Here is a 15528-nt window from a genome sequence, read left to right on the forward strand (position 1 = left end):
TGGGTAGCCATCAAAGGGGATATGTGTGAACATATTGTTCCCTTATTCTCTAGACTGGTAGGTATCTGAGTATTTTTGATTGCTTATTTAATGATACCATGCACTTCCAAAATATGGGTATTTATTTGCATGTATGAATATCTTAAGTGTAGGATAAACAAACACAAAATAGAAGTTTTAAAGAGATGAGATAAAAATAGAGATAAAACCTTGACTATTTTTTCTCATGTACAAGTGAGGTGTCTGCACTCCATTTTGAACAGCAGTACTAGAGAATATTATGCTACCTTCTTAAGAAAAGGGATATAGCAGGGGCAGGACAGAAAGTGGAAAATAAAAAGACAAAAATTCTGTGTGTTGTGTGATGACATTTTTGCAAAAACAAATGATGGCTCCCCAAATAGATAAATAGGTAGATTAGCTATAGAGATAGATACAGGCATGTGGGTGTACAGATGCACACACACTTTTCTCTAGAGAGTGGTGTGAATGGATCATTAGCCTGTTTCCATTGGGTCTAAATCAGAGGGACAGGAAAGGGAGAAAAGGAGAGGAATGGGTGAAAGTAAAATAGAAAAAGACTAACAAAATGGGCAAATATTCATGATATAATGCTAAATGAAAAAGAAGAAAGCAAAAGTCTATGTATTGCATTTGCTCATGTACAGAACAAGTGGCTTAGCCTATGAAAAGGGACTAGAAAACAGCTCAGACAAATGAAGCTACTGATTTGATTAGGTGCACAGTGTTTATCTTGGGTTTTGGTTGTCAGTTGAACATTAATATTAACAGCTACCAACTCAGTCTCCTTCTGAGCACTCTTGGGGCCTGCAAAACTAGGATTGGGATCAACCCTGGCCAGGGTTCTGAGGGGCACGAGACCACAGCAGGCCTAGGACGCCTCCTCGATCAGAACCCAGTGCTGTCAGAGATGATCTCACTGCCCTTGGTACTGGGCCATTTAAAGGGAAAATTGAATTATAATCCTAACATCCTTTGTACATCTGGAAATTTGTCATAGTAATTAAATGCTAATAAGGCGAGGGAGATTAAATGGACAGTTTCCTTAAAGATTACACTCTACCACCCAAGGTCAGGTAGAAATTATAAGTAATGTAGTGGTGTAGTCAGATCACTCCGGCTGAATAAATGTCAGGACGAAAGCAAGGAGTCGTTCAGTTTTCTATATTTGAACATCTCATTAGAGGCTGTGTCATTCAAAGACATATTGGGTGGGAGAAAGGTGACATTTAAGGTCTCACAGGAAAAGCCAAGCCCTTTATTATCTGATGGAGGTTAATTCGGCTATGGAACAAGGGAAGCCTGGGCGGAATGGGGAATAATGCGTTATGCTCAGAGCTGGATTTAATGGGGAGCCCATGGAGAGAGTCATCCCAACAGGAGGTCTGGCCAGGGTTTCCCTGCCTTGGTGGCGTCAGGCTGAATGTGGGGACCAGACCAGTTCTCATTTGAGCAAAGAAGAGATGACCACAGTTGAAAGGGAGGAAAACGAAGGAAACAAGTCCCAACTCCTAAAAAGATAAAGACAGGAGCCAGCAAGCCTTTGGGTCTGGAAAACATCACTGAGGAAGCTGAAGGCTGTGATGTGACTCCATGCAGGGGAGAGGGCTGTTGGGAACAGACACAGGGTGGATGGCGAGGGACTCATTCAACTCTAGATGCTCTGTAAAAGCCCTTTCCAAGATATGGGCTGGATCTAATGATTTGTTTCTAACAAATGCAGTAAATGAAGGTGATTGGATTTACCTCTAAGATAGGTTACAGAGCACAGTGACTCCTATCTTGCTCATGCTTCTCCAGCTCTTTGAACTTTCTCTCCCTGATGAGACAAGCTAATCTGAGATACCCACATAGCAAGGAGCCGCGGGCAGCCTCTGACTGACGAGAAGCAAGAAACCAGGTCCTCAGTCCAAGAGCCCACAAGGAACTAAATCCTGCCCATGATGATGTGAATGAACTAGGAAGTGAGTCCACTCCCAGTGAACCTTCTTATGAAACTACTTAATTGCTGCCTCATCAGAGTCCATGAGCTGGAAGACTCAGTTAAACTGTGCCTGCATTCCTGATACACAGAAACTCCCAGTTAATGAACGTTTTGTTTATTTATTTTTTTAGTACAGGTTTTTTTTTTTTTCTTTTTTTAAGATTTATTTATTTATTTCTTTGTTTGTACATACAAGCACTGGGTACAGTCAAAAGCGCGGGAGGGTGAGAGAATTCACCAGGGCAGGGAGCAGAGCAGGCAGAAGGACCGAAGTACACTGCTGAGGGGAGCAGCGGGCGGCAGGAGAGGTCTGTGCGCCGTGTGGGACCCTCACCCCGTGGCCAGGGAGCAGCCGGGGATTGAACCGGCGCTGCAGAGGCTGCGGGCAGCTTCGCAACCCAGCGCTCAACCGCTGCGCCACCGGGGAGGCCCTAATGAACGTTTTAAATTGTGAATTTAATTTATGCCCAAGTTTGGGGTGACTTGCTGTGCAGTGATAGAAAACGAATACAGTGAGCTTTAGGCTCTATGATGCTATCAGGGTAGGGTTGGTGGTCCAGGCTGTCTAGTTAGTAGACCCTCCTTACTCCATCTCTGCATTTTTCACCCTTACTCTATCTCAAGGAGAGGGAGGCTTCACTTGCCCTTAACCTGAGGAGGGGGGCTGAGAGAGAATTATTGTCCTCTCCTGCCTGGCCACAGTACAAAGGAGGCCCAGGGGAGGAAATCTTCCATCCTTCCTCTCCTTACACAACAGTATGTCTGTTGCCTGTAGGTCACCTGAGGTCATTGAGGATTTGGGCTGCATAAGGGAAGGTGAAGGAGGCACTAACTCCATTCTCCTCACTCTGAATCAAACCTATGCAATAACATAGTGATGTCTGAAAAGAGAAGAACTGAACAAACTCTGAAAAACAGAAGTGTGGGTGTTTCCCACCAAGAGTTGGAACTTGAGATCAGGAGGTGGCCTGATCCCAAAAGTTTAATGATAACAGAACTCCAAAAGAGACATGAAACTCAATATATGGAAAAACTCAATATAAGGAACCAGCATTAATAAAGCAATCAGTAAAGAATGTTTACATACCTATATTTATGGGGGTGTATCAAACATGAAACAAGTTAAGGTTATTATAGAATAAGGAATAAAAGGCAGAAGAAATGTACACATTTGTGAAGAAATGTACACAGTGAAAAGCAAATAATTCTTGACAGTCAAAGTGAAGAATTTGAGGCTGCCTGGTGGCCTAGGGCTTAAGTCTCAGAGTTATTACCACAATGGCCTGAAGTTGATCCCTGACCAAGGAGCTACCCACATATGGTGCAGCATATGTGGGTATGCTGTCTCGCCTGCTGCTCCCCTCAGCAGTGTATTTCAGTAGACCCAACTGTTCTGCTCCCCACTGTCTCTAGTGAATTTTCTCACCCCCACCCCTCTGGCCTACACCCCAGTTCTTCTATGCATAAACAAATATATAAATCTTTTTTTTTAAGTGAAGATATGGTGATGGTGCACAGGTGAATCGGTAATGGGAATTTTGCGGGCACTACACCTGCGAGGAGAAAGCATGCAGTGTACAAAAAGGAAGAATGATGTAAAATATATATACTAAAATAAAAAAAAAAGTGAAGCATTTGCCCAGAACCCAGAACAATGGGAGTGAGACATTAAAATATGGAAAAAGTACTGACATGTCGAAACTAGACTTTTGAGTTCCAACATCAATATGAAGGAATGCCAGGATGAGGAATTACAGAAGAAAAGAGGTGGCAACATTCAAATCAATGATACTTTATAATATCCTAAAATTAAAGAATCCAAATAGTGAAAGGCAAGGCTGAATGGGATAAATTAAAGAGTAGAGATGTGGCCAATATGAATTGGCAATGTTCCTAATGATGCTGTTAATGTCAACACAGTGGATTGGGGACATTAGCCCTAAACTCATTATTATGACATGGATATAACCTGATGCCACTGGATGATTCTTCAAAACATCCACTGTATTCAGTGGACTCTATAAACCATAAAGAATGTACAGATTTCTGGACTTGTTCTTTACTGGCGTTATGATAGTCAGACCCCAAGTGGTCCCTGAAGCCTCCCCACCTCCTGGGTTCATGCCTTTGTGTAATGAACTTACTCTTGAATGCCTTACTCTTGAATGTGGATAGGGCCTGTGACTTTCTTCTAAGCAGTAGAATAAAAGTGAAAGGATGGCCTTCCTGTGATAATGATAAGACTGTCTCACTCGTCAACCAGCCTGAAGAAACCAATGGCAGCACTGTGAATGGCCTAGGAGAGGCTGACAAGAAACTGTGGATGAACTGGAGAACTGGGGACATCAGTCCTATAATCACAAGCAACGTGATTCTGCTGACAATATGAGTGAGTGTAGACGTGGACACTTACCCAGTCGAGCTTCCAGATGAGAACAGGGCCTGGCTGCCAAACTCATTGCAGCCTAGAGAGATCCTGAAGCAGCAGAACCAGTGGAGCAGGGCCCAGACCCCCGAGCTACAGAAGCAGTGGGATGTACGTGTGTGTTATTTTTGACTGCTTGATTTGTGCAATTAGTTATGTAGCAATAGAAAGCTCACCCAGGTGATTCTGGTGAGGTATAATCTCACCTTTGGACATGTCTCATGATATGCTTTTGATGGCTGAAGCCTGGGTAGGGAGGGATGCATCTGTGCCTAGCATCCCTGCTCTGCTCTTCCAGGCTTCCTCCCTGACTTCCAAGGGGGAACTGGACTACTGTCATCTGGATGTGGAAGCTCTGACTGTGGGGGCAGAGTTATCCATGTGAGTTAAGCTGAACTCATCACTGGCAATGTTCAGGATGGCCGGCAGGGCACCCGAGGGGCAGTTGTGCGTGTGCAGGTGTGAGCTCTCAGCTGCATGCACACATACTCACAGACATGTGCATACTTCTGGACTCAGGCCCACCAAAGATGCTTGGCTGTAATATTTTAGAGAAACGGGGCCTTTCTGCTGCCTGGGATGCTTGTGACTTATGAGGAAAACTCTGGGCTTCTATCTTATAGCAAGTTATGATCCATCTCTCTAACTCATCATGCCTTTGCAAAGGCCTGCTCCCTCTGAGCAGGTTTTCAAGTATTGGGGATGTTTGATAAATGGCCCTTGACATTGAACTCAGGTGCCCACCAAAAAGCATTCTGGCAAAGAATTAGCAGTGAAATTTATGGGGTCACTTCCAAATGAACTGAATGTGCACACTTGCCTCATTTCCAGCAATTCCTTGAAGAGTTATAGGGATGCAGTGCGGGGCAATCAGGTGGTTTAGTGGAAAGATCCCACGTGCTGACCCTAGCGTCGCCACTCATTCTCCCAGCATGACCTCATTGGGAACCCATCCCCATTCCTACTCTCATTTTTCTCCTCTGTAAAATAAAGGGACTGAAATTTTGGCAACTCAGTCTCACTAGATTTCTCTTCCCCCCAAATGAAAATGATAGTGACTACCTCCCTGCAGCACATATGGGGTGATGTCTATGGAACCCTGTGACCTGTAAGAACACTGTTTACTGCCATTAATCCCCAATGGCCCCACCCCGAGCTGTGGATCTGTTGCTGCTGATGCCGGAAACGGAAAAGAACGTTTCAAGAACTGAAGACACTTTCGAAAGTTAACTCGTTTAGCTCATGCTCACCTGACAACATCGACTGCACTTTTTTCTACTTTTTGTTGAGATCAAGATCCTTCATGATATGCAAGTAATTATGCTTGTTATTTAGGGTGGATCTGCTCCTCATTCCCATGGCAAGAATCCCAATTTCTGCAATGTTTTTGCACAGAAGTTCTCAGCGAGGGGCCCCAGATCTATCTGCCATAGCAAAAGCAAGCACTATGTACAAGTGTGCTCACCTCAGTTTCCGGGGATCCTTGGCTTTCTCCACACAGGCCATCATCCTGGTGCACTGCAAACTGGTCAGACAACCAAGGAGAGTTTGGAGACGGGGCCCGCATAAAACCCTTTGTGTCCCTCCACTTTCTAGCACACAGTAGGTTAAAGGGGGAAGCTCAGAGGAGGGGAACTCACAGTGGCATCGCCCCAGCTCACCTTCAATGGTGGGAATTCTGCTTCACCCCAAACTCGCATGTGCCACTTGGCAGAAGCAAAGCTGTGCGATTAACCACACCTGCGCCCTTGCAAGGCAGCTCACTGACTGTCAGCTGTTAGCCACACATGTCCCTTGAAGGGGGTCTCATTCCTGTCTGAGTAGCTTACAAAGCATTCCTCCCAGCGCCACATCCTAGTCTCCGTGAAACGGGTTGTGATAAACAGAATCTGGCCATACTTGTAGTCATTACACAAATGACTGGCATCCCAGGCCTCTCATTTGTCAAGCGGAAAGAAAAAAAACAAAGTGGTTGTGAAGGATTAAATGGGACAATTGACAGTCCAGTCTGGGCAATCAAGAGGAATTATTTTCTGAGGATATATGTATGACCTCACTATGTACTAACTTAAAAATGCTACTGGTTCTGGCAGACTGAACACAATGTCCTATTAAGCATTTCACACCCAGCCCCATTCCTATAAAAATCAACTTCCCGATCCTACCAGCTTATATTGGTCTGAATTTTGATTTTTATCTATATTAGACAGAGGCAGAGAATGTCAGAGCCCCAGGGCCTTTCAACCCCAGCTCTTTATACACTGCTCTGGGCTATAAGTAACAAAAACTCAACTCAACCCTCTTTGGGCAATAAAGGGAATTTATTGGCTCATGTAACAAAAGTGTCCAGAGGTAGAGCCAGTCGCAGGCAAAGCTTTGCCCTGGACCAAAGTCACAAGGACCTGGTATCTTCCTTTCTTTTCACACTCCCTTCAGTAGGGTTGGCTTCATGCTGAGAGTGGCCCCCCTGCATGTCCAAGACGGCCACCACCAGGACCCAGGACAACCTACTTCCACTTTGACATGCAGCAGGCGGAATAAAGACATTCCCAGAAAGACTGTTGAAATTGCCTCCGGCTGCACTGCCTTGGCTCGCATCGCCACATCTGACTGGAGATGGAACGTGCTGTTGACTTAATCCAGATCGTGTGTTCACTCCTGGAAGTGTTAGAATCAGCTCTGCCACATCATGAAACCCCCAAACAGAAATCAAGGTCTGCTGGGAAAGGAAATGGGGGATTGCGCATTGGGGACACAATCAACAATATCTCTACCCCATCCCTCCTGGTGTGGATGAAAAGCTGAGACCAGAGAGAGCAAAGGCTTTGTTCAAGGTCGTAGTAGACCAGAGCTGGGACCATCATGAAGCCCTTCATCTGTAGCCCCTATTCTACTTCTACCTTGCTCAGGTGAACTCTTCCCATATTGAGTGGTAATGAGTGGGGGTTCAGAATAATTTCTCCCTAAATAGGAAGGGACCACTTTGGAGGCATCACATTCTAAGCGCCTCCAAGGAGTTCCAATCAAAAGAAAACAAGCCTATGCCCCATGAATTCTTGCAGCATAAGGCTCAAGTTCGGCTCTTCCATCTCCCCTTTTGGGCCCCCAAGAACCAAATGACTCCTGTCACTTTTAAGGGAAAAATGCATTCTGGTGTGCAAACATTATTGCATATTCATGCACTCAAAATCTAATTTTAGCTGCAAGAGACTTCGTAAGATGTTCACATCATTAAGCGGCTTTCTTCCCAGGGTTTGGAAGCCTGTCTATTCTTCTCTCTCATTTACACATCACTGAGATTATCATAGTGTGTTTTAGTTTCTTTAAATTATATATTTTGGTTTTTCCAAATTGATCCATAACGGGAGATGAAATCCATGAAAATTACATGTTCAAACACAGGTTTGTGTAACTCTGCAGCCTTGCTAGCAAAGTTGGAGTCTGTAGACAGTCAGGGTTTTACTGTTCTGTTTTGATTGGTTCCTGATGCATTGGCCATGCTTCTCCCCATCCACAGATTTACTCCCTGGATGCTTGGAACAGTATCGCCTTTAAGGAGAAGCTGACAGCTATAGATGAGACCTAGCTTGAGGAGGGACAAATGAGCTCTCCCCAAAGGACAGACAGACTCCCTCCTGTGCTTCTGAGATCTCCCACAGAGACAGGAGTCACCTGGGTGATGTCAGCCCCATGGCCTTTGCATCTCCTTGTTGGGTACCAGGTGTCTGACTGTATGGACTAACTTGATGTGCAAGTTAGGCAAATGGACCCTGTCATGCTACTCACCAGCATGCCTGGCTAAGCTGCACAGGGAGCTGCAAGGCCAAGCTGCAAGGTGGCACCCCACCTGGGAGGAGAGGAGGTCTCCAGGTAACCGGCAGCAGGGAATGGCCCCACCCATCTACCAGGAGGAGCCAGCTGGTGTGTTGCTTTCCTGGTAGGAGGAGCCCAGGGGATGGTGCCCCAGCTTCAGTCCCAGTCAATTCTCCAGGCACGCCTCCGCTCTCCCCAGCCTATATGCTTCTGTGCCTTCTCCCCAAGGGTTGTCTGGGTGGTCAGAAGAGTGAGGACCAGAAATAGGGAGCCAGAATCCGGGAGGCCAGCCTCCCTATACCCCATCACTCGGTGCCATCAGCTCCTTTGAGACTACAGGTCTGCTCTGGGATGCCGGCATCCCCTGCACCCCCTTCCATGCGGCGTGGAAGCACCTCCTGGGTCTCAACTGCAGCTGCAGCTCAGGAGATATGGCCTCATCAGGGCATTGACCCCGGAGCCTTGCTGCACCAATAAATGTTGACAAAGAACCTGGAGTATCTGGCTTGGAGCTGAGCCAAGCGATGCCATGGGAGCTGAGCCAAGCGATGCCATGGGAGCTGAGCCAAGCAATGTCCGAGACAGCGTTGATGGTAGTTTGGGCTTGGGGGAAACTTAGGAAGGACGTGGAGGTCTCCAGGGCCACAGATGCTCAAGTCCATTCATTGTGAGAATCGAAGGCTGAGGAGGCATCTCTCTGGGGTAGGACATCCCCGCCGGCCTTCAAGCCCTGTCTGCCCTCACAGGGGTGGCGCTCAGCTCCCCATTGCTGGCCAGGGAGCAAGGGTCAGGGAACCCCTTGCTGAGTTTTCCCAACTCTCACCTTGTTTTCTCCTTTTGAAGCAGCTTGGCAGGAGCCAGGGACCCAGCAGGGTCACCCAGACCTACAGCAACTGCAGAAGGGCCCAGAGGCGTCCAAGTCCTGCCCCACCACCTTCCTCCCCCTTGAAGGGTCATGGGACAACTGAGTGCTTGGCCGCCCTCCCTACATCTTGGTCACCCTGGGCTGTGCTCCCAGAGCCACCTCCACGTCCAGATCCGAGCCCCTGGTCTTGTTTCACTCTGAGCCTAAGACAGGTAGTGAAGGTAGATCTAAGAAGGTCATTGGGACCAGCATCTCTGCAACCTCCCAGGCTGATGAATCACTAAGTGACCGTATGGACGGGGACAGCATTCCCTTGTGTGTCCTGGCCCACCCATGCCCCTGCTCCCGCTGCAGACTCAGAGACACACGCCCCATTTACCTGTTCTGCAACACCACCTCAGGGCTTCCCAAGCTCTGAGCTTTTGCACATGTTGTTCTCTCTACCTCAATTGTCATCACCTCCCCCTCCACCTCGCACCAGAATCCTCCCTGGCTTTGCTGTAATTCCTGTAACTTCTCAATTTCCCCTGGCCCAGGGGCGACCCCTGTGAACTCACCCAGCACTGGGGCAACCCCTAGACTGTGAGCTGGGGGTGGGAGAGTGGGGAGTGGGGGGTCTTCCCTATCTGTCTTGTCCTCACAGCCTGCACACAGCAGGCAGGACATCTGTGAGGGCCCTTCTCCTTTAGCTGAGGAAATGGGTGAAGAGTAGTGAAGATGTCAGTCTCGCGGAAATAGAGCAGGGTATGGTAAAGACGCTGGTGACAGGAAGTGACAAGAAAACACAGAGTCAGGGCATCGGGCAAAAGCCCAGGCCACAGTCTCTCTTTTAAAGGTCACATTAATGGGCCATGCAGTCCCCCGTCCTCATGACCCCAGAGCAGAACCCATGGAGAACAGGGACCTGTTGAGATGGGTGGCGTAAGGAGCCACAGCAACCCCCAAGCCCCCTTCCTCCTGGGACCTCCACACCGTCCCCAGGCCCAGCCCACGCCTGCTGGCATATGTACCCCTCACATCTCAGGCATCCCTGGTGGCCTACCCCATCGCTGTCCTCTGTCCCACACACCCTGGTTTGGGGCATGTTGTGAAGCCCCAGCTTTCCTGGGGACAGAAGAAGCCAGGCAAGGAAGCCCCACTCCAAGGAGCGCTCGTGTTAGAAGGGGTGACAGGGGGTTCACAGAACTGTGGCAGGTCCTGGGGTTGGTGTGTTTAAGTGGGGGCACATTACCTCAGTGCCGCTGATCTATCAGCAAAGAAGTGGGCCAGGGCTGCAGTTAGTGGTGCCTGGTGGTCACACCACACACATTTATGAGGTGTCAGACACTCGGCTGGGCTACAGGGCCCAGCAGCAGCGGTCCATGGTCCCACCACATGCTGACGTCCTCGCCCCTCACAGCACCAACGCCCGCCCAGCCCATCCTCTGTAGTCAAGGACCTGATGAGCAATTGGCAGTGGGCTGCAGGCAGGAGAGGAGGCCCCCGCGAGCCCGGGGTGCACGTGTGCCTGTGTGTGCCAGCCGCAGTGGCGCCCACCCGGCATCTGCGTGCCTGCTTCCACGTGAAATGCCTTTGCCAGCCTGGGAGCGCCTGGTACACCCTGCGCAGTGACTCAGGTGTGTCGATACGGGCACTGTGAGTGTGGAGTCTCTGTGAGAGCTCGCAGTTGTCTGTCCTACAACACTGTGTCCACCTGGGTGGACTGACGGCTCGTGTCCGGGTCTCCCTGAAAGTGAGGGAAGCAGCTTCCCAGCAGCCTCCCTGTTGTCCAGCCCAGGTGTGGCCTCCAGCTCGGCCTGAGTGTGGGCGCAGCCTGGTGGGGTGCCCTGCTCTCAGTGGGAGGGCAGAGGGCCAGGCCTATCATCTGGGCACATACTCCCTAGGCAGCCCGGCCCAGTTGTGGTCACGCAGGGCCTTGTCTACTGTCCGGATGTAGCCGTTGATCAAGTCCTTCATCTCTGGGGTAAAGGGCTCGGGGTCGTGCGGGTGCCGGCCACGCCGCCGGAAGCTGCCCTCCTTGTTGTTCTCCACACACAGCAGCCGCTCCTCGCTCACCGACACGTTAAGGAAGGCGGCCATCTCCCGCAGCGTGGGCACCAGGCTGCGCCGCAGCTCCTCATAGTGCACCACCAGCAGCCGCTTCCCGTACTTGAGCCAGTCCAGCACGTGTGAGGACCACCAGGACGCGTAGCTGTTGACGAAGTCCGGCCACTCTGGAGTGGGGAGAGCAGCACAGTGTTAGGGCCTGCTGGTGCAAGAAAGGGGAGTCCCGGGAGCTTCCACGACCCACTCACAGGGCCAGCTGTCCGATCCCAGGGGCAGAGGGACCTTCCTGGTGACCCAGTGCAAACAAAGGGTTCATATCTGGTTGTGCTCCCAGCCGGGAAACGTGGCCTGCCCTCCCCCAGCGGTTTCTTTGGAAACCTGGTGAGTCAAGACAAACATGCACCAGGAATGGGTCATCTCTTTTGTGCACAATATCTCCTTCACCTTTGGGGTAGCACCTAGATGGACAGGGCTGGGTGGGCCAACAAGCCTCAGGTCTACATGATTCAATGGTGTCAAAGACCAAGGAAACCAAGGCAGAAGTCTCTGTCCAGGTGTCCTGGCCACTGTGCACACTGAGGGTGGGTGCTGGCTAAGCAGTGTGGGGGGCAGATCCTGGTGATGCTGGGCAGCCCAAGTCTCCTGCACTGGCTCCTATAAAGCTCAGTGAATGTGGTGCGGCCGATGCTCATGGTGTCTGGTGTTTCTGATGGCCAGTGAGTCACGGCTGGCAGTGTGGTGGGTGATGAAGCTGAGGACACAGGCAACTGCAAATGTTTGCAGGCTTCTCTACTCTATGAGACTTGTGGCAAATTTAGTAACTGGGGGCAGGCTGCACATATCAAGAGTAATCCCATCAAAAATGACTCCCATGATTGGACTATAGAGATATCTCAAATGTGCAGGGAGGGTTCACTTTCTGAAATCAACACAACTACCCTAGGAGACAGGGACCACCCAGGAACCTTGTTCTTAAGATGAGAAACCGAGGCTCAGAAGACAAGGCGTGCAGACTGCCCAGGGTCGCTGGGCAAGAAGGGAAGGGCCAGAGCTCAGCCTGCCTGAGTCCTGTAGGGATGTCAGCGAAGGGTGCAGGTGTGTCTCTAGGGTCTAGTCTAGAGGGTGATGGGGACAGGAAAGATCCTCATCATCCTTAGCAGACCCAGAGACATGCAGGGAGAGAAGCACAAGTCTTTATGGTCTCTGGTCCCAAGTGGCATCATGCCATCCACCCTGCTGGACAGTTTTCTGAGTTAATTTTATATCATTCATTATCCAGACTTATAGCTCTTCAATTCATTGTCCAAAGCCTAAACCGGGTGCCTTACGGGCAGAGACTGTGACCCCTTTAACCTGGACCTACTATGTGCTTGGCACATAGTGGGACTCCAGTAAGTACATGTCACCAGACTGACTCCATAAATAGAGCTGCAGTGGGGAACAAGCCAATGTGACCCAGAATAGAAATTCAGGCATTATAGATGAAAAATATTCACATGTTGAGGTCTTAACCCACAATGTGTTGTATTTGGAGATGTAGTCCTAGGGGGTAGAGGTGGATGAGGTTATGAGGTTAGGAGGTTGAGGTCCTTATAATGGGGGAAGGGCCCTTGAAAGAAGAGACACAAAGCTCACTTCTGCTCTCTCCATGCACCTGCCCCCAGGAAAGGCCAGATGAGGACAATGTGAGATGGCAGCAGTCTGCAAGCCAGAAGAGTGCCCACCAGAACCAAACTGGCTGGCACCTTAATCTCGACTATCCAGTCCAGAGATATGAGAAATATGTTTCTGTTGTTATTTCACAGGTTGGCATTTTGTTATTGCTGCCCCAGCTGACTAGTGCATTGGGTTTGAGTCCTGGCTCGGCTACCCACCACCTCGGCAGCCGGGACAAGTCACACAGTCAAGCTCTTGGGTTCATCAGGAAAGCAGGGCTGCTGTGGTTCCCTACTGGATGCTGTTAAGAGTCAGTGAGAGGCAGCTTAGGGTGTGCCTGATGAGCTCTGACACGGACTGATCTCATCGGGTGATCTCATGTGTGATCTCATTGATCCCGGCTCCCTTGAGGTTTATAAAGGAGTCTGGTCCTGGAGGCAGAGGAGGTGCAAAACTAGGGCTTTCTGCATTCAGAGCCAGTGATCTTCCTCTAGCCCCTCCTAGGTAGGAGCAGGGGTAGGAAAGAGGGGCAGATCACCTCACCCTAAATGGGGGTAGAAAGGATTTGTGGCAACATGCTGGGAATCCCACCTAAACCCCCATGGCTTGAGGACCTGTGCAGTGGGAGGGGATGAGGAAGAGGCAGAGTGGAGCCCAGCAGTAAGGCCCTGGGAAGGTGGGGCAGCACCACGAGGGGGCGCTGGTCCTACATCCTAATGGATGTCCTGCCCACAGGAACGGGGCCCCTTGTGTTCACCTTTACTCTTCCAGTTGCGGTCAGCTGCGTAGCCCAGGTGTCCGGCACACTTTCTGTTGAACTCGGCCACCAGGGATCTGTAGGGGTTCCGGATCAGCAGGATGGCGGAGTCAAACATCTCAATCTCCTTCCTGCCACTCTCATGGGTCTTCACACAGATGGTGCGGCGGCTCCGCCAGTGGTCCTTCTCGCCCTTAAACCCTGGGGAGGAGACAGGGGTCTTGAGGCAGCAGACAGGGCTGAATGTGGATGTGTATCTCTGGGTGAAAATGGGACTGGGGGCGTAAGACAGGCCCAAGGATGGCACAGCATGGGGTGCCAGGAAGGCCTAGGGAGGGCGATGGGTGTGGCCATCACATGACTCACTCCTACCCCAGAGAAAGAGCAGGAGGTATCCAGGACGGCTGGTGTCTCCATGAGAAAGGAGGAGAGTCACCACCTCCAGACTCCAAAAATCAGGAGGTAAAGGGTCTTGCCAGGCCCAGTCTCTGGACACTCCATATACAAGTGTGTGGGTGTTTTCACAGTGATTTCACACAAGCATTGCAAATAACCCTGTAAGTTAACCATGTTGATTGCCGGATGGGGAAACTGAAGCTTAGAGTGGGTATGGGACTTATTTAAGATCACACAGCAACACAGCAACCAAGCCAGGACTTTCTCATGACTTTTTGCATGCCTATGAGGCTCTGGCTTCTACCCACCTCCCTGCAGTGAGGGAGGGATCCCCACCTCCAGCACAACTGTAAATAAGCAGCTATAGCCCTACCCTCTAACTTATGCCATAGTCCTAACAGCCCCCGGGTCTTGCATCTATGGAAACCCACCCATCCACACAGTCACACACTTCTCAACAGAGATCATTGTATGCTCATTCTGTGTTGGGCTTTATATTGGGAAAGAAGGGGTGAGACAGACAGACCCCCATTTTAAACTTATACTCTAGTAGTGGACTGCCCTAATATAATACAGAACTAAGAGATTTATGGGAACAAAGAAGAAGGGGACCAAGCATGAGCACAGAGTGGGATGTCAGAAAAAGACGTCACCTGAACCTAGTCTCTGTCCACTCCCCATGTTGCCAACGCCGTCCAGCTCTGGGGACACATTGCCTACAAGCTCACAAGTTTATCATGCGCTCTTGGAAGCAAAAATGATTCCCACCACCCACCCCCATTCACGATGGCTGGGAATGATTTATATCTACAGCAAGCTGCGGGGGGATTCTTTGATGCCTGGAAAATGCAAGTCTCTTTTGAATCTGGAAGTCTGGGTTTACCCACTGAAACTCAACGTGTTTCAAACTCTTCTCTGCCATGGGCCAAAAGTCTGCTTTGATTAATTTTGTCACACAGCTGGGAATTCCAGGAGAGGAAGAGTCAAGCCACGGCTGAGTCAACTTGAGATCTGGTCTTTGACAAGCCGGAGGCCCAGGGTACCTTTCATACTATCCCAGGCAAGTTCAATAGCAGCCACTTTTCTGTGTAACCTGGGCCATATTTGCCCATGGCAGGTTTGGCATTTCAGCATGGCGGCTGCCTTGTGGATTTTGCACATGTGTGTCACTGATCTGAGGCCAGTGGCTACATCTAACCAGCCCTAGAAGGCTCCAAGCTGCCCGGGGTGAGGCAGTGTCACCCCTTATACCCATCTCGACATATATAGTTGCCTGAAAATGGCCTTTAAGAGGGACAAGGTTGGTAACCACAGCCTGGCCTCAGTGGGTACAAGGCTGGAGTGGACAGGACCACTTCACCTGGAGGTGCCCATGGCACTCTGGCCTCCCAGGGACCATGGACTGGGTTATGCGGGCAAGCCTGGCTTTTTTCCAACTGGGCCAAGGTTGCTGTGGGTGATTCCAGAACCCACTGCCAAGCTCAGAAAGTCCCTAATTCCCCTAAGACATTATTGATAGTATCATCTTCTTCTAAAAGAGACTTTAGTTAAGAAATCCAGAGAAA

General features: G+C 49.8%; 1 protein-coding gene across 1 annotated transcript in view; it reads right to left on the minus strand.

Annotated features, from left to right (window-relative positions):
- Positions 1–10968: 10968 nt before the first annotated feature.
- Positions 10969–15528, minus strand: part of WSCD1 (WSC domain containing 1) — a gene marked incomplete at both ends in the record, with an annotated part of 31419 nt that continues 26859 nt past the window's right edge. The window contains 2 exons of the mRNA XM_084238629.1: positions 10969–11321; positions 13568–13768. Of these exons, the coding sequence (XP_084094755.1) occupies positions 10969–11321; positions 13568–13768 (554 nt within the window). The remainder of the gene's footprint in view (positions 11322–13567; positions 13769–15528) is intronic.

Source organism: Talpa europaea (assembly GCF_964194135.1).
Source record: "Talpa europaea genome assembly, chromosome: 7".
In the NCBI taxonomy this organism is placed as follows: domain Eukaryota; kingdom Metazoa; phylum Chordata; class Mammalia; order Eulipotyphla; family Talpidae; genus Talpa; species Talpa europaea.